The sequence below is a fragment of the Nyctibius grandis genome, chromosome 14 (genome assembly GCF_013368605.1).
Source record: "Nyctibius grandis isolate bNycGra1 chromosome 14, bNycGra1.pri, whole genome shotgun sequence".
In the NCBI taxonomy this organism is placed as follows: Eukaryota; Metazoa; Chordata; class Aves; order Nyctibiiformes; family Nyctibiidae; genus Nyctibius; species Nyctibius grandis.
Window position 1 is genome coordinate 13,995,120 of NC_090671.1, and position 18,467 is coordinate 14,013,586.

Genomic DNA, 18,467 nt, shown 5'->3' on the forward strand with positions numbered 1-18,467 from the left:
ATAACATCCAGCACTATCTCATGAAATGCTAGCTCAACTCACACACAAAGGCCAAAGGAACTCTGGGTAAGCAATTAAGCATTGTTAATAAGCTTATACAAACAAAATGTTATAGAAAATGTATGAATAATAAGAGCTTATTAGCTAAACATCCATTTAAAATACAAAAGAATTAGTAAAACAAGAAAAGAAAGCCAAATGAAAGACACCTAACAAGGCACACCACTGTTAGGGCTCACGTGAAATTGCAAAAACCTGCACCCATCCCCTTGTGAGGTGTCACAGCCTGCCACCCAGAGCTGTGATGGCACCTACGCAGCTGGAGGTTAACACATTTAATTGAGATTATATTTTAGCTCCTCACTGAACGCAATTCCTTTAGCAGGCCCGTTCTGGGATCGCTTGTAAACTGTTCTGAAACTGAGCCATTGTGCCACTGTACTGCCTATGTGCTGATGCAAAACTCCAAGCGTTGCATTTTCAACTGTTCAGGATAGGTAAAAATCAAGGGTGAGAACAGAAGTCATCAGCTAACCGCGAGATACTCTAAATGATTCCGTGAGGTTACGCATGCATGTTTTACAGCGCCGTAAATGTGCGAGCAAAGATATTAAGTTTCCGTTACATATTATGAAAGCATTATGGAAGGCAAGATGCAGAGACATAGAGTGACTGCCAAAAGAGTTACCTGTTTCTGAAGGAACTACAACAGATATGGAGAGAGAAAAAATTGGAAGACATCAGATATAAATACAGGTGGATTTTTTGCACATTATATCGCTGAATTCAGGCAAAGCTCAACTCTTTCAGTCCCTCTCACAGACATATGCAAACTGATTATACATCTCCCACCTTGCAAAGATCATTTCCATAGTAAAACTTCAGGAATGTTCCCACCTGTTAACGGCCCCAAATATTTCCCCATTTTGCTTCACAAAAATCCCCCTCCAAATAGCCTACAGATTTCTAAGGTATACCAACTTGAAAGAAAACATATCTCAGTTTCCCTTCACACAAACAGCTTTTAAAATATACTATAAAAAACAGAAGGTATGTTTAAATGTCATCTGAAACTACATAGTAACACAGTGCGACCTCAATCCACAGTTAAGTAGTAACAAAAGAGCACATTTAAGAGGAGGTACAAGTAAGGCACTTGTATTTGGAACCTCTACATCTGCCTTATCAATACCTGGTAGCCAACACTGCCCTAACCCCGACAGACCAGTGCTGCTTCTGTGCTGAACTTCATTAATTCAATGTTTCATATTTGATCCTCTCAGATTGGACATTTTACACCAAATGCAAGTTGGAGGCTGCTTATGTCAATCAGGAAACTCTGAAATTTGCTTCTACACTACTTCACTGGGGGAAGAGGGAACTCTTCTCCAATGAGATTAGATAAATACGAGTTAGGAGGACTGGTGACAGCACCTGATGGAGGTAATCTGTATTTTAGATGGGTGTTTCCTTAATTTCTATTAAATTACTTCAGACAAACTCCATACACAACTGTGCCATTTTAGATACTATGAATAAAATACTTGCTTAACAAGACTCATCTACTCAACCCACTAATTTTCTTATTTAAAAAGCCACATAAACATTCAGCAGATTGCTGTTAAAAATTATAATGATACAGATAAACTGGGGGGAAAAAAACCCCAAACATGTCAAAACAAAAACTCCACTAACAAATGCTACAGATCTAAGATGTGAACAGTTTCCCAGTAGAATCCAGTACATCATGGGGCACAGGAAGCTTCACTGCTCTTCATTCTCTCTTACTTTAGAATTAAAGTCACAAGTGAGACTGCAACGTCAATTTAACCTCTACAATTCAAAGACAATCCAGTAAGGAGAAATTCAAGCTACAAAGGCAGACTTCTAGACAGACACTATGGTCTCATGAGCATCCAGGCAAAGTTTAAATGTAGCAGAGCAGCACCTCAAGGCACAGATCACTATTTTCCTGGAACAAATAGCTAGGCAGACACACGGGACACCAGAGATTAAAACTGCAGCAAGTCAAACAAGACTTTAGCAAAATTAATGAGCAACAAAATTGAGAACACATGTAAAAAATAAAATTTGACAAATAATTGTTTCCAAAACAAAAATACTGCCCTTAAGATTATTAGTAAAGTAGAAGCTAGAACATGAACTGCTGCTACAAGTGCTGACCGGCAGAGTAGTAACAGACAAGACACTGACTGCACAGGCTCAGCCTCCCCCTGATCTGGTGCCTCCTATCTCTGAGCTGTTGAATGAGCAATTCACATGACACCTCGCCAGGGTCACATTTTTAATCAATTCCTTTTCTACATGCTAAACCCCAAGTTAAAGATCAAATGAAAACTGGTCAAACAAAGAGCCCGAGCTGTAACACTCAATTAGCCCCCACTGCCTCTGTACCTGCTTAATGGGACATCTCCTAAGCAAAGAGGTTTGATATCAAAGACCTCGTGCTTCTTGTTTTAAAGCCTGCTAACCGGAAAAAAATCCCAAGGACAATTCTGTGTAACAGAAATTCACATTAAGCAACAGCAAATTAAATATACACATTCTGAGAAAAACTCAGCTTGGGCAAATTCTTCAAGGATGTGCTATTAAATGAGCTAAAGAAAAAACTGCCAGAATAGAGCAATTAAGAGTCCGGGTTTAATTAATTTCAGTGTTTAACATGCTTGTTTTTGCAAACATATTTTGAGCTACTAATGGTGAAGAGCACAAATGTGCAATTAAGTGCAACTCTGCAGTTCAAATGCTATTAAACCAGTCGGCACTATTCATGCTGGACACTGCAAGATTTGATCAAGTTTAGCATGGCCAAAGTAAACTGAGGCTTCATCTTAAAGGTTTCAACAGTAAACTCTCATTTGTTTTGTAACCACTTACTACTGATTTGAAACATTAAAACCAGTTACCACCAGCTCTGCAGAGCCAACATTTCCTTCCTTTGTTCCTAATATGCCTACTGCTATTCCCCTTGCAACACTGTCTCTGGAAGGATGCCACTTTCAGTGCTAATTCAAGGCAAAACTTAAATAACTGATTCTCTTTTGCCTTTTTTCATTGGATTTGTAATGTTTTTCTCAGAGTGCAGTAACAGTGCCAAAAAACCAATAAAAACATTGCACCAGCCTTTTACTTTAACAGTAGTTATGATCTTGAATTGTCTTGTCTTTAAAGAGAAGCCAAAAAGGCAACTCTGACGCCTTACTCAAATTTGAATCATATGCAAACCAGCACTGTTGAATGATTGGTGTTGAGGACTGCAGGAAACACTGCGAGGAGCTTGTTTGTAGAACACAGGAGAAATATTCCCTCCTACTTCAGTCATGCAGCCCATAATCGAGCAACTACAAGATCCAGGCACTTCACCTTTGCCTCGGAAGGTGAAGCAGAAAGACATTACACACTAATGTACAGCCAAGGATTTCAGCTTGCACATCAGAGTGGATTTTTAGCCGTTGATTTCCACTGCCCCATGCAGAAGACAGTGCCTGTGCCTCTTCAAATGCAGACAGAAGAGTCTGAAAGGGGGATGATGGATATAACCCAGTTTCACCTTGAGTCTTCCAATGCATGTTTCATTCATCAGCCTGCCTGTACTGCAGAAAGCCCTAATTCCACAGTGAGAGACCCTCAGGTGACTCCTCTTCATTCCTTCTGAAGCCTAATGGGAATCTACACGAGCACAAAGGTCTATGCAGACTGACAGAGTTGCAAGTAAGAGCCCAGGAAGCAGGAACAGATTTATTTTTTAAACAAACTAAGAACATCCCTATCCACACAGACCTACTGTTTTTTCTCCCAACCCTTCCAACTTCCACAGTCTGGGCAGGCATCACGCCTTCTCCACTGGTGTGTCTAAAGGTGCAATGCCATGCTTGGCACAAGCAAACCTAAGACTGCTGCTTCCAAACGGGCTGGTTTCACCCACCCCAAGCCTATACTGTCGTCACCTCCCCTGCACTCGCACTACTGAGGTAGCTGCAGGATGAATTATCAGCTCACTGCTCCAAAGCTGCACCAGTACGATGAGCAATGAAAGGTGCTTGGGCAGACTATTTCAGATGGTTCTTTCAGAGACAACTGTATTTTCTGCTCCTCTGAAAGGAGAATCCATCCCATTCCCTTTCTCCCCACTTGCTGCTCTTTTCCAGTACTCTTCCAGTCTCTTCCATCTGACTTGGTCAGACAGGCAGAGAATGCAGCTCAGATCTCTGCTACTCAAGCCTGAGGGTAAGGCAGAAGATCGAGACCCATGGAGTCAGAAGCACCCTTTGCCCACACTCCTTCAGCTCAGCAGAGAAACAAATGCCAGAATAAACATCCACAGAACTGCAGATACCTATACTGAACCAAGAAACCAGAATGCACTAAAATTTCCAAAACAGTATCTTTCGCAGAAATTAAGTTTATTTCAAGGCCTCCTCAGAAGTCTAGTAGTCTCCCAAAGGGTAGGAGAAACTATACACACAGACCCCAACAAACCCTACTCCAGGTAAGCCTCTCCCACGGCTTGTGAAGTGCCCTTTTGTTTGACTACGTTTTTAAAGAAGTGAGAGCAAGCTGCCTTTCCAACCAAATATATCCAAATTGTCTACTAACTTGTCTGTGAAAGCCAAAAAACATTTGAGGGCCAGGCAATTTAAAAATATTTGCTCCTGGATAAGTGCAACACTGTCAAACTTCTCTGGGCACCAGACAGGAACCGTTCCCAACACAAACGCAGCAAGGAGCACCAGCTCCTCACTCAGGCTCAGTTTTTACTGACAGTCACGCAGGCTTATCTGACTCAGTACCATGAAGATTTGGGATTATTTATAAGAACAGAAAGCCAGCGGTTCCTGCATGCATGTTCAGACACTTCCATTCTTTTGAATCCTTGCTTATTTAATTTCCCAAGAAGCAAAAAGCCCTTCATTGCTTTAATTTGCAGGTGTGATCAGAGACTGACTTACACTTCCAAGAGTCATTTCAAGATAAAACATTTTTGAGACAAAATGGAAAGCAGATTAATTTACCCACTACGAGTTACTGAGTTTTGCAGCCTTCCAGTTTATCTTGCTCCAAGTCTCTACAGCTTTATTTCAGCTCTCCTCTCCAGCTACTTAAGAGATTTAGATTCAAAGACTTTCCACCTAATAAAGCGAACTGAGCTACTGTTCAACCTGAAGCAGTCATTTTCTTCTAGAAAACTTCCATTGAGTAATTATTCCTAGAAGTAGTAGTATAGTCTTCATTCCATCTGCTCAAAATGTGTAAAGATTGGGTAATGGAGAGCCCAGTTTGCATTTACATTAAAGTGATGTTCATAGTAGACCCATTATAAAACAGCTCTCCTGTAATTTAAATTCAAAGTCCCATCCAGAACCTGGAACTTATCTGCATTTCAATGCTACGTTTGCTCTAACATTATGCATCTTCTTCTGGGAAAAGCAAATTCCTTGAAACAACAAGCCTCTCATTCTTCAGCTTTAAATCAGGCAAGAACATATGCACGTACAAACACACGATGAAAAGAGAAAGATCTCATTAATGTCCACCAGTCCCTACGCATCTCTAAGTCACTGCTACGTGGGGATAAAGCACATGTGTTACAATAACCACTTGGCTCCCAGTGGCAGTTGTTGATCAACCTGGAAATGTACACAGATGCAACTTCACTCCATGGCACAGAAAGCTATGTCTTTGCCCAGCAAACAAGGAACGTTAAGCATAAAAACTCTTTGAGATTTGCTGCCCCCCCAAAAAATCTGCAAAGGATCTAGAGCTGTCTGACTTACGAACCTCTTAAGTTCCAGAAAAATAACTAGGGTCTTGGAGGTCAGACATCAAAAGAAGTAGTATGAAGACTGCCTGACTGCCTGTAAAATCATTTAATTCTGACAGATTCAAGCCATGTCTTCAAGATTTTAAGACCACTTGCCTGCCACCTCTCTAGGTTCTTCTGTATTTTGGAGAGCCTTGCCTACAGATCTACAAGTAGTAAAGCAGAAATTAAAAACACAAATAGTGGATTTTCTAAGAATTTTTAGCGCCATTTGTAGCAGTATTTTTAGAATATTTATATGAATGCATGTTTAGAGACAAAAGTTACTTAACTAAATATAGACTTTATATATACACCAACTCTGAACAATAATCTTTTAATACAGAATTTGTCTATTCATGGCTTCGTATATAACATTTTATAGACTAATTCAGAAAGACATTTAAAAAAAAAAAAAGTCTCCCATAAAATGTGTAAAATGTTTTGTAACACCACTAAGGATTTGCTTTCCAGACACCTAAAACAGCTGCTCAAAGCAGTGCGCTCTCACAAAGGTTTTGCAATCTTTTTTTTCAAATTTTTATAAATTTCTGGTTTTGGGGAGTGTTGAGCATCTGCTCTTCCCTCTAATGGGATATTTGGATGTTCCCCACTCATTAAGAATTAAGAGTCTAAAGGTGAACTTTAGTTTTTGGATCCTAAAGCACCTTCTCTGAAAAACTTGACTTATGATCTAAGATATAGACAACTTTAAAAACAAGTGTACCTCTTCTCGCATAATTGGTATCCATATCCTTAAAATGCACCATAACAAAATCTGAAGACTTGAACAAAATACTCTCTAGTATGTCTTCACGTTTTGGCCCCAAACTGGATTCTGCAGTTTTCCGATGAGCAGCATCAAGCACTAAATCACACTATTAGAGAGATAAAAAGAATACACTAACTTAATGCACAATAAGCTACTGGGTAACTTCACATACTTGCAAAAAACAGACATTTACAATAGTTTGCAAAAATGAACCTGCTTGTGCAAACCTAAACATGAATATTCAAAATAATTCATAATAAATATCCAAATTTTAATCAAACGTTGATTATTCAGTATTAGGATCGTTTAAAATAGGGAAGAGTCAAAATGAAAAAAATTACCTTAGGACTGTAGGTTTTAAAAACTCCTTCATATATACCACCATTTTTCACCTGTACTTCACATTTGGATCCCTAGAATGCAAGAAAAATGAAAAGAAAGCTTTCTACCAGGCTGATAAATGACATCTGAGTGATCTTCTCCAAGATGTATTTTTTTTACCTAAGTACAATGTGTAAAAATACAGCTCAGTTTTTAGTCAAATCTCCTCATTCAACATTTGCCCACTTACAAATACGCCTCTGTGTTCTGCAGATGCAAACAGCTGGGTGTGGACCAAAACTCGTTCTGAAGGGATTGAAAGATACTCCCAGAAGCATATTTGGTACTCACAAGACTCTTGACCAGCTAATGCACACAAACAAGTTTCTGTGCAATAACAAAATCTGTGCATATGTGTGGGTACAAATAAGGATGAAGGCTTATCCTAGACTCAAGCAGATGTGGGGCAGTCCACCCTACTTAATTTTGGCATGTCAGGACTTCCCTTAAAATGTGGGGAGAAAGGCTTCCATTCTCTGCACAAAGCCTCATTTTATTTATCCATAACCCCTCTAAAGACAGAAAATTCAAAATATGACCAATGCACCTAAGGAATTTGCTGTACCTCTGCAAACTGTATTTGAACCTTTCCAAGCCAAAAATACAGAAAATACTGTGATTCTTTAAAGTTCAATCTTGGCAAAACATGCCTACTGTTGAAGTTTAATATTCACTCCATTGTATTACAATTAGTGGACTAGTTAACAACTCTATGTCACTACAGAAACTGTTTACCCCCCTTTCAAATATGAAAACTTACAACAACTGATGTCAGTATGTGAACCATTCTCATGTTTGCATAGATGCCATCGAAAGAAATCTGAAAAATGAAAAAAAAAGTTGTCATGAATATGGGAAAAACACTTGTAACAATTCAGAAAGCCAGTGTGCCAATGCAGGCTTCCATCAGTACATACTAGTTCCTAGAAACACTGGTCCAACACCTTAATCAGTCAATATACACAGAACTTAGGTCACACGAGATTTCCAGAGGACCCTTACCCCTTTCTCTGATCAAACAAAGAACTGAACACCCTTTCAAACAAGATAAACATTACAGAGTGCCCCTAATGTCACTCAGTAAGGAAATTCTCTTGCTGGTTGGGTGAAGCTTGTATGCCCAGACTCCTACCTGAAAAAGCCCTGTTAACATCCCTCTCTGGTTTAAGAACCATCAACAGGATAAGGTACTTAACTACTGTAGAAGTAAAAAGGTGCTTTCAGGGCCTGCTGAACTACATCTTTTCATCTAACAGACCTGATTATGTGTATTAACAGAAGCTAAAGTAATCAAATCATGGAGTGCCAAAGAGCTACAAAACTCATCATAAAATTAGTCAAAAGTAATTCACTTCAGTATCAGAATGTGAGATCCTACACCAGGAGAGCTGCCCAAGTGTCACCCAGGTTGCTAGATGACACGCTCACACAAGCATCCATGAAGTGGGGAGGATGTCTGTGTTTTGTTGCAACATCTGGTATCTCTCCCTGTCAACTTCATGCTTGTGAAACATGCAAGGACCTCATCAGATTTTGAGCTTTTTAACTGACAACGTATCTTTTAAACTGTCAGCTACTTAATCCCCTCACTCCTGTATGTTAGCCACGCTCCCTGGGCTGAAAAAGACATGTTTAAGGACACTCCTATGCTCAATACTCAGTAGGGAGGACGTAAAGACTAACACTTTTATGATGTTTAGTGTTTGCATATGACCTTTTTCACCACTATTTCTCAAAGCTTCTTTATTTTTACTGAAGAGACTTGTTATCTTCAATAAACATTTATGTAAGCAAACTGTAGTCCTTTTAAACCTTCCTACTTCTGCCTCATTCCCCAAAATCAGTCATTCTTGAAAACCAGGTCAATAACAAATTAGCAAATATTTGATTAGTGCAGATCAAAGATCCGCTCTTTAAATCGAGATACACATCTTTAGCTTTGATAAAATCATGTTCTACAAGTCAAGCCACATCTATACTTCAACAATATACAGCCTCGACAATAACTAAAGCTACACATTCAGGTTACTGATAATACTGGGTTAGCTATTTTATAGTAAAGCTAAACAAAACTGTTATTTTTATTTAACTAATTGCTGTCTTATTGTCATCTGTTTAAGGGAGAGGCCAATGTCAGAGTCTTCAGAGAGGAATTAATTCAAAAGCGTTGCCTTAAGTTAAATGTTATCCATATCTACAACTATTAATTGCAAGAAAATGCAGGAGATTTATATTAGCATAGTCAAAAGTTTAAGTGATCCTTCCCCCCTTCACCCTCCCAGGAGACTTAAATGAATGCAAGATGCTACATCTTTAGAAAAACACATCTCAGTCTAAAATATTCATGAAGGTATCCAAAGGAAAAACTGGAGAGAATATTCCAGTATCTGCTATTCTTACATGGATACTTGGGTTCATTGTATGTAACTTGTTTCATCACATCTAGGAAGTGGTACAATGAGGAAAAAACATACTTACTGTAGGTTGAGGCGGTCCTTTGCCACTGCTGCGACCTCTGAAATTAAATACATACATGGGATACGATTAAAAGAACTGCCAAAACTGGTTAATTTCTTAACAAGTAAGAATTCAAAAACCTATTTTAATGTAATGTTGAGAAAAACAGCACCCCCCTAGAGCAGAACATGACAACGACTGGGCCCACAGCATTTATCCTCCAAACTACTGACCTACAAGCAAGTAACATTGGTTAGCAGGCAAGAGGGTTACCTACAATAAAACTGAGGACAAAATGAAGAAAACACTAAGCCTATGTCATTATAAAAATCCAAAAATATTCTCTCTTAAGTAGAATCCTGTCACTCAAGCAAATTCCAAAACTTACTGGCACACAAAACCAAAAACCACTTTCAGGCCCAATCCCTACTGAGCAGAGAGACCCTTCTTTAAGGACAGAGGCTCATCACATCATCCCTGTCCGAGTCAGGGCCACCCAGGTAACGGACCCATGCTGCAGGCTACCGAGGAGCCCCGACTGCAAGGCCCTACCTACAGACATTGCTCATCACAACCCAGGAAGCGAAACTAATTCTGCCCATCCCCTCAGAAACACTAACTACTTTAATGCCAATCTGTCAATGTGTAGCACTCGGGACACTTCAAAAAGCTTTTAATTAATCTGTCTGCTCTTACTACCCGGCAAACGGAGATGTAACAGTCTGTGCCCTCCACCTCAGACGTTTGGGTCCCAACAGCATCCCTGAAGCTACAATTCTTCAACTTCACTGTGTGCCTTATTTCAAAGTTACTTCCTTGTAGCAATAAGTCCTAGTTTCAAACATTTCTCATAGTGATTTAGATCTGTATTACAAGGCCTTCAGGAGTGCCCACCATAACGTGAGGCAAAATGAAGTCTTCTATTAAAAAAAACTATTTTTTTAAATAGACCCACCTTATAGATGCACAACCATTTAATTAAAGAGACCCAAAGATCATGTCTATGTTTCAAATTATCCAAACAACACTGAAATCTAAATCCAACTGGATGTCAACTGCATTCAATCGCTTTTGCAAACACTATGCTGTGGTTGAATACCTTGCTCTCAAAACAACATGCCCTTATAAACAGGGCTCATGAGTTAGTCAAGAAATCAAAGGAACTTCTCCCACTGAACATAAATATCCCTCCAATAAATTCTGCAGAAATAAGCAAGTCCATCAGAGAACCATGAAAGGCCTTAATGAGGGAAAAATGAAAAACCACTGAACTATCACCTGACTCGTTTAAGAAAACACTTCTGAAACAGAAATGTAGTCTCACACGGCATCACGCACACCAATGACGTTTGCTGATTGGCAGCACTGCAGATTTCGGATGTCTAGCTGACATTTCCAGAATACTTGCAGAGTACTAATCTCATGGAAAAAAAAACCCTAATGCAAACAACCTTTATTTCATTACCTATCAGCCTTAACTTCCCATCAGGCTTGCTCTGGAGACAAGCAAGTCTCACCATTTCTAAGTCTGCCATTTGCCAAATGGACACCTATAGCACGGTGCTGAACCTGGAACATAGTTTTTGCCTAATATTCAGATGAATTATCCTCTTCTTTCTGAAAGTCATTCCACCAGATGTGAAACACCCAAATAAAAGGGAGGTACAGTCCAGTTCTGATTTTTCATTTTACTACAACCAGAAGTGTCAACAACATGGATTTCAAAGAATGTGGTCAAAGTCAAACAATTTCACCAGTTCCCTTTGCTGGTCCCCAAGATTTTAGAAGATACTCCTTCCTACAACAGCTATAGAAATGGTCAAAAGTGAAAGAGTTTGGTGTCTTCGAAGCAGAAAGCTCTCCCCTTTTTAGTGACATGTATTCTTAGAACTTAAATAACTGGGTTGCTAGACTGGTCAGAAAGTTGGAGTATTCCCTTCAAGCACCAACCTAAGTGTTCTAGGTTGATTCTAGATTTTCCATCTCTTACCACACTTCCAAAATTACTGTTCCTACCCACATTTCTTTAAGGAACAATCTGACTGTGCGCATCCACGTTGGCAAGAGGTCCTAGCTTCCACATCAGACCACGAGTTATGCTAATTGCAGAAATTCTACATGTTATTCTGATCTAACAGATGTCTTTACACACCTGACCTCTTGTTTTCCAGCTACAACTGTTAAACCCAAATCATTAAAAAAAAAAAAGGAAAGACATTCACTAAGATCAAAAAAGACATTCACCAATTCTGCCAATGCTACAATTCAATCCAAACTGTGTGTATCTTCCGCTAAAACCAAGGCCATCAACTTGAGGTTTATATTCCAACAGGTGAAGACTCAAGTTCAAACCACCCTCTGACACATCTTCGATGCATCATATGAAAAAAAACCAGGACCTTTACAAAAGCAGAAAGTAGATAGTCTCTGCCAGAAGTTTACCACGATTTAAAACAGGACAGTAACACTAAGAAACATGGGTGGGGGAAACTAGAAGGGTCAGTAGCAATTTGGCACTGCTACCTAAAACCACATCTTGGCTACAGTAAGGATGGTAAACAAAAAAATACATTTTGTATTGCAGAAACGTGGTTAAAGGTAAGCCTGGGACAAGGCACAGCTTGTAAGCCTTTTCCTTTGGGGTAGCAAAGTCACAAAGTCAGAAAAATGCTACACCAGACAGAGTAAGGACCAAGCAATTAAACTTAGTAGCCAACTCACTGCAGGCGAGCAGTTACACCTTAAGAGTGAAAGTCTCCATAAGGGCTCAAGCCCAAATGCTGCACAATAAACATTTTTCCCCAGCAGCAACTTGCAAATTTTTTTCTATTTTTATGAGCATTTACTATCCTATTCCTCAGCATCCCTCACCTCCCACCCTAATGTTTACATGCCAAGTAGAGCGTTTGTATCAGCAAAACAAGGTCACGCATTTATATTTTCCCAGTTAAGTGAAAACTAATGCAAGGGACACGGGTCTTTCCAGGATGTGAAAGAAAGTCTCGGGTTTTCTCTCCAGCAGCATCTTCGAGACAAAGAAACAAATACAACCATACTGCAATTAATGTCTAGAGCCGAGGTGCAACTACAAAGACTGTTGAATTTAACAGAGTGCATAGATGTTTCTGGAGCACTGGCTGACATTACCACAGCTCTGAAAACAAATTTACAGCATACTCTAAAGAACCTCCATTACAAGTGCAGAAAGCTGGTAAAGCTTTCTTCTAAGGGAGAAATCAGAAGTACAAAGTTTTATTTAAGTGCAGTATTTGTCTATATAAGTCAAATGAACCAATGCTGTCAAAATAAGATTATACAAGAAGTCCTGCAGCACTGATTTCTGTAGTTTCCCCAATACTGACATTAATAACATCAACTCCTGTCTTCTTAGAAGACGACAACTTCTGTAGCGTCTGAATACATAAGTAACCTGACTCAAGTCTGACCCAGTGCACATCTGTAACCTGTTGATGGACTTAGTCATCGAAGAACCTTCTTCATATACATTGCCATGAGTCAGTTGTTAAATTAAAACTTACCCAAAAGCAGGTAAATAATATCATACTAAAGTGCATTAACAGCGATAAGGAAAGAGACCTGCAGGTTATCCATTCATTTTGCTCAGCAGTTTAGCACGGTTGCATTAAAACCGACACACACAAAGATGTTAGAACAAACTAGAATGGCACGTGTGATCAGACCTCCAGAACAGTCACTTCCAGCCTCAGCACTCGGTATCCCCGAGTACTTCTGTCTGAACAGAAGGGACACCTCTCTTCTGCCCTTCACTTAAGCCTTTAGTCAGGCTAATAAAAAAGGATGTCAAGGAAAATAAGAGTAGGCAAGAAGCGTTAAGTCTCAAAAGCAAGCTACGCAACATGGGGTCATTTAAGTTTTACTTTCTAATGGTCAAAGCCATGTGTAAAAGATAGTAACTTACAGTATTCTTAAAGAAGTCCCAAGTCCAGATAGGCAAGAAAGTTACCAAAGAAAAAGAAAAAAGACCTTCTGCCACAATTGTAACTAGACACGTAACCATCCAAAACCTGAGTCTGAGGTGTTTTGCCTTCAGACAAAATAACAATGGGGAAAAATTGGTAAGAAAAAAGGATGCAGTGCTGGAAGGACTGCTGGGACAGAGGCAACTTTCAATCACAGGACATCTAACCTTCCTGTGCTTGTATAAGGGCAAAACTGAACTAAACACCAAAAAGCAGATATTAAATAATGTTTTGACTAGCACAGTGGAGCACGCTTGTGGATGAGGTCTCCGTTTTCTTCAATTACAGTTCAACATGCTATCGGCATCCCCCTACAGCCCGATTTCCCATCTGCCATATTGCGCGTGCAGTTGCTATTAAACAAACAAACACAGCATCTCACTCAGCACTTCTTTAAAATAAAAGGTATTAATCCTTCCTGTTTTTCTTGAACACCTTTAAAGATACCTTCGTTTGTGATTTTTCCCCTTATGTAAAAGAAATTAGTAATATCATGAAAACAAATACTGGAATGTCTTATTTGTTCACATGAGATTTTACCTTTTCTAATATGAAATACATATATCCATCATTATGAAACCATGGAAACAAAGGTAGTGAGCAAAGCTGACCCTCCACTCACTACCAGAAACAGAAGGACCAGGTGCTCAGCCCAATTAAGTCTGACAGTAATAAACACCCAGCAGAAAATTAGGTCCAGGACAGTTAACGATCAACGAGCTTTCTACCCAAATCTAAGCCTTTAAGAGCAATTTAGCCATGAAAAGTAACATTCTTTTGCATCTCAAGAAGATAAGAAAGAGAATGCAGGGAAACGAGCTGCAAAACTGCTACTGAGAAAGCTTGGCATAAACTGGTTAAGTTTGTGTTAAATAATATAATGCTTTAAATTGAAATCAAGATGCAGGCCAGCTAAAAAACAATTTCATTTTTTGAACAGAAAAGCACCTTAGCTTTTCATTTACATGAACAGATTCGCAGCATGAACCATCTTTGAATTTGCACTCCCAAAACGACAAGACTTTTCCTTAGGACAGCAATAGGAGAAGCTCTCTGGAGGTGTTCCACGGGGCTCCATTAGCCTGGGAACTGTGATTTTACAGACCCTTCATTCAGAAATAACTTGAAAATTTGATCAACAAAAAAGAGAGTACAAACACCTCTGAGGGAACACATCGGTTGTTCAGCAGCCCCGCTAGAACTTCCTAAGGACTTCTGAAGTGGAATTTATCCAACAAAACTAGAAAGGCAACACTAGTGGGAGAAACCTAGTGGCTTTAATGTTAAAACTTGGGAGAGAAATTGAAGCTTGCATCCCCTAATCTACAGGGACAAGTGCTCACCAGCATACTGATATTTTTTTTTTAAAAAAAAAGCTATAGGTTTTGTTGCCCTTCACGTTAACCTCTACAGTGCCACTGTGTGCTGGCAGGGATAATTGTTTAGCAGAGCACAGTAAACATCATGTTCAATCTAGACAGCCATATGTAAAAACTATTAAATCATTTCAATGAAGTGTTGAGGTATTATTGTTGTTATTTTTTTTTGTCCTTTTCAACCCTACCAAAGCTTTTCCGCTTCCAGTTCCACACACTGGGAACAAAGTAAAACCCTATTTCCAGTGATGTCCAACAATGGGCCCACTGTAAATTCTGTTTTATTGCCAATGCACAAAACTGAGTGAGAATAAAACTCAAGCTGAAGAGCAAGATGAATAAAACTTGAAATGAAACTGCTCTGAGTGACTATGACCTTCAAAACTGTTACTGTCCCACTTTGTTTGTTTCTTATGACCCCCACAGCACTGGAAAAATTCACAACACTAGAAAGTGTATTTTTTTTCCCCTCCTCTCCCTCAAATACGTGTGAATTTGTACAGCTAATGCTCTCCGCTACGGAGCAGGATCAATCTTCCAGAGGCAGTATGAGACAGCAGGGCCTCCGCAGCGTGCGCGGGGAGGGGGGGATGCGAGGAGGGGAATCGGAGCCAAATCGGAGCGATACCCCCACTCCTCGCTCCCCAAATCTCTGAGAAAGTGAAGCCGTGCTTGGAACCACCATCCACCGCCGAGGCCAACGAGCGCTCCCGCGGCCTCCCTTCCCGCGAGAATTTTATTGCGATTTAAATTTTTAAAAAATAATATATAGGTGTGTATATATTAAAATAAATAACAATAAACGCCAGGAAGGTGACGGTGCCCCACCGCAGGCGGGCCTCCGCCGGCTCCCGCAAGGCCGGCACGCTGCCCCCCCCCCCCCCCCCGCCTGGGCCCTCCCCGCCGCCCCCCGGCCCCGAGGCCGCCGCCATCGCGGCCGGCACCTTCCCGCCGCCGTCCCCTCGCGCACGTGCGGCCACCGGCTACGGCGCCTCGCCCCCGCCGCCCCCCGCCGCCTCCTCCTCAGCAGGCGGGTCACGTTGGCCCGGGGGGAAGCGGCGCCCCTCGCCCCCGCCGCAGGCCCCGCCAGGCCGCGGGGGGCTTCGCCCGCCGCCCCGCGTCACCCCGCCGCGGAAAATGGAGGTCCCGCCGTGCCCTCCGCCGTCCCCGGCCGCCTGAAGGGCACCGGCCGCGGCCTGGCCTCGCGGCCTCGCCCCGGCGGCACTGCGGAACCGGCGGGCCCCTCGGCGGGCCTGCGTGCGCCCCGCCCGCCGCCATGCCGGCTCCCGCCCCGCCGGGCGGAGCCCCCCGCGCCGGGCCGCGCCGCGTCCCCCGCCATGCAGCAGGCCCCGCTCCCCCTCCCGGCCGCGCCGCCGCCGCCCATGGAGGCCGGTGCAGGGGGGGCGGGGGGGTGGCGGCGGGGGAGGGGGAGCGGCGCCCGCGCCGGGCTTCTCCGCGGCGGGGCCGGGACCGGGCCCGTCGCCGCCGCGCACCCACCTGCCCATGTTCTGCCTCCCGCCGCCCGCGGCTGACGGGAGGCCGGGGCCGCCGCCGCCGCCGGGGGGCTTGCGGTTGTTGCCGGCGGCCTGCGCCGCCGCTGCCGCTTGCTTGAGGGACATGACGAGATGGGGAGAGGGCCGGGGGTGCGCGCCGGGGCTGGGCGAGCGCCGGTCCGCGGGGCCTCGCTGCGCTGGCGGGGCCGGGGCGCCGCTGGCTCGGCCGGTTGCTCCCAAACAGTGCGAGCGGGGCGGAGGGAGCGGAGCGCGGCGCGGAGGGATCCGCGGAGGGGGGGTGGGGGGGAGGCCGGGCCGGGGAGTGAGGGGAAGAGCGAGGCGGAGGGGCGCGGCGGTGGCTGCCGCCGCCTCTCGGGCACCCCCGCGGCGGCGGCGGGGGGATAGTGGGGCGGGGGGCGGCGAGGCGGTGGCGCGGGAGCGGGCGGCGGGTGCGGACTCTTTACGGGAAGTCGGAGGGCGCCGCGGCGGTGCTTCGGCGGGTGAAGGGGCGGAGGCGGGAGGCGGGGAGGGGAGGGGGACACGTGAGGCGGCGGCGCGGGACGGCGGCAGCTCCCGCCGCAGCCCCGGCCCCACCGAGGGGAGGGGACGGGCCCCGCCGTGCCGTGAGGCTCCGGCGGTGCCGTGAGGCCCCCAAGGGCGCAGCCCCCCGCCCTCACAGCCCGCCCCGCGCCTTCACCCCCCCTCGCCCGCGGTAGCCGCAAGGGCAAACCCGAGCCGGTGCCCGCCGGGCGGACACCCCCGGCGCGGCCGGTGAGGGAGGGCGGCCCGCAGGCCCCGGCCCCTGAGGGGAGCGTTGCCCCTCGCCCGGCGGCGCAGGGCCCTGCGTTGCGGCCTTCGCTGCAGGCCGAGGCCTGGCCGGGGCAGAGGCTGGTGGGACCGGCCCCGCCCGGGCCCGGTGCTGCCCGCCCGGCCCCGTTGAGGGCCCGCTCGCCCCCCCCGCCGAGGCCGCCAGCGAGCAGGAGCGGGAGGGCGGGCTCGGCCCAGCAGCGCATCCTTCAAAAGAAACCAGACGGCGAGAGACACCAAAATTGAGAAAAAATGGCCGAGCCGCCGAGTGGCTGTGAAAGGCGAAATGGAGAACCCCAGCCCCTGCGCCGAGCTGCAGCCCGGCTCCTGCCTGTAACCACAGAGATACCGAACTGTATCCCCAGTAAACACATCCCAGCGCCCTCCTCCTCCTCCTGGAGCCAGCTCCAGGAAAGCAAGATGGGGCCGAACGCATTGCCACGTTCCATGCTGACACCCCCTCAGTATTACAGATATCCGTTTGGTTTTTTTTGTTCACCCTAAATTGCTGCAGTCCAAAGTAATTAAAATTTGCATTGCCCTGACAGAAACACAATATTTGAGCCAGAGATGTCAGTTCACCCATCGCTCCTTGCTGTTACCTATCTGCCATCACCAAGCTTCCTGCAGAAATCTAAGGTGCAGTGGCTGGCTCTGCCATGTTCGTGGTACCTGCTTTACACCGAGCAGTGGTTTCACCAACTCATACCAATACATAAAAATAAAGCCTGGTCTGTCCTGTTAAAAAGAAAAAAAAAAAAAAAAATCTATGTACATACAGGATTAGTAAGAGCAGATGTAACTTGAAAACCAAGAGCTAAATTGATTTATAGCCATGGTTACTCAAAATGCTCAGAGTTTAATCTATTCATAGAAATGCTCTAGAAATCCCACAGGATCCCAATGTAATAAAAAGGAGCGGTGCTCTTAGGCAGGCATTATTTATACACCTTGCTTGTAAAGCAACAGCTTTCCCATGCGGTTGGGAGAGTTGTGGGTGGCAGCACACAATGGTAAAAAGATAACAAATATTTAACAGCTTTCTTAAATTAGCATTTTTCCCCTACACTTTTGACTGTTCAGCTGCTTGTTTTGGTTTACTTTACAGGCCCAAATAACCCTGTGGCTAAGTCATTGTTAGCTCGTGCTACCACCAGCACAAGTTGAGGACCATTTACTGTAGAAGCAGAAATCTGTTTCACTGCACGTGATGGGATAACTAACATTACCAAAGAGAAGCTAAGAAAAGACCTTTTTTAATATATATATACACACACACACACACATATTTATATATATAAAATCCTCTAGCATACAAACCCCTGCATTTAACCAAACTCTTTAGGGTACTGTTTATAA

At 43.8% G+C, this 18,467-nt stretch overlaps 1 protein-coding gene across 16 annotated transcripts in view; it reads right to left on the reverse strand.

Moving 5' to 3' along the window:
* ATXN2 (ataxin 2) overlaps positions 1–16,502 on the reverse strand; it is a 51,382-nt gene extending 34,880 nt beyond the window's left edge. For 5 of the 16 annotated variants that reach the window (XM_068412232.1, XM_068412229.1, XM_068412220.1 and 2 more), the window contains exons 1-6: positions 16,306–16,501; positions 9,453–9,489; positions 7,735–7,794; positions 6,935–7,006; positions 6,549–6,699; positions 689–703 (exon numbers count right to left, since the gene is read on the reverse strand). In XM_068412232.1, coding sequence (XP_068268333.1) covers positions 689–703; positions 6,549–6,699; positions 6,935–7,006; positions 7,735–7,794; positions 9,453–9,489; positions 16,306–16,427 — 457 coding nt within the window. In that variant the 5' untranslated portion in view covers positions 16,428–16,501. Of the gene's footprint in view, positions 1–688; positions 704–6,548; positions 6,700–6,934; positions 7,007–7,734; positions 7,795–9,452; positions 9,490–16,305 lie in introns of all 16 variants that reach the window. The other 11 variants (XM_068412233.1, XM_068412231.1, XM_068412225.1 and 8 more) reach the window with 5 other exon arrangements.
* Positions 16,503–18,467: the final 1,965 nt, after the last annotated feature.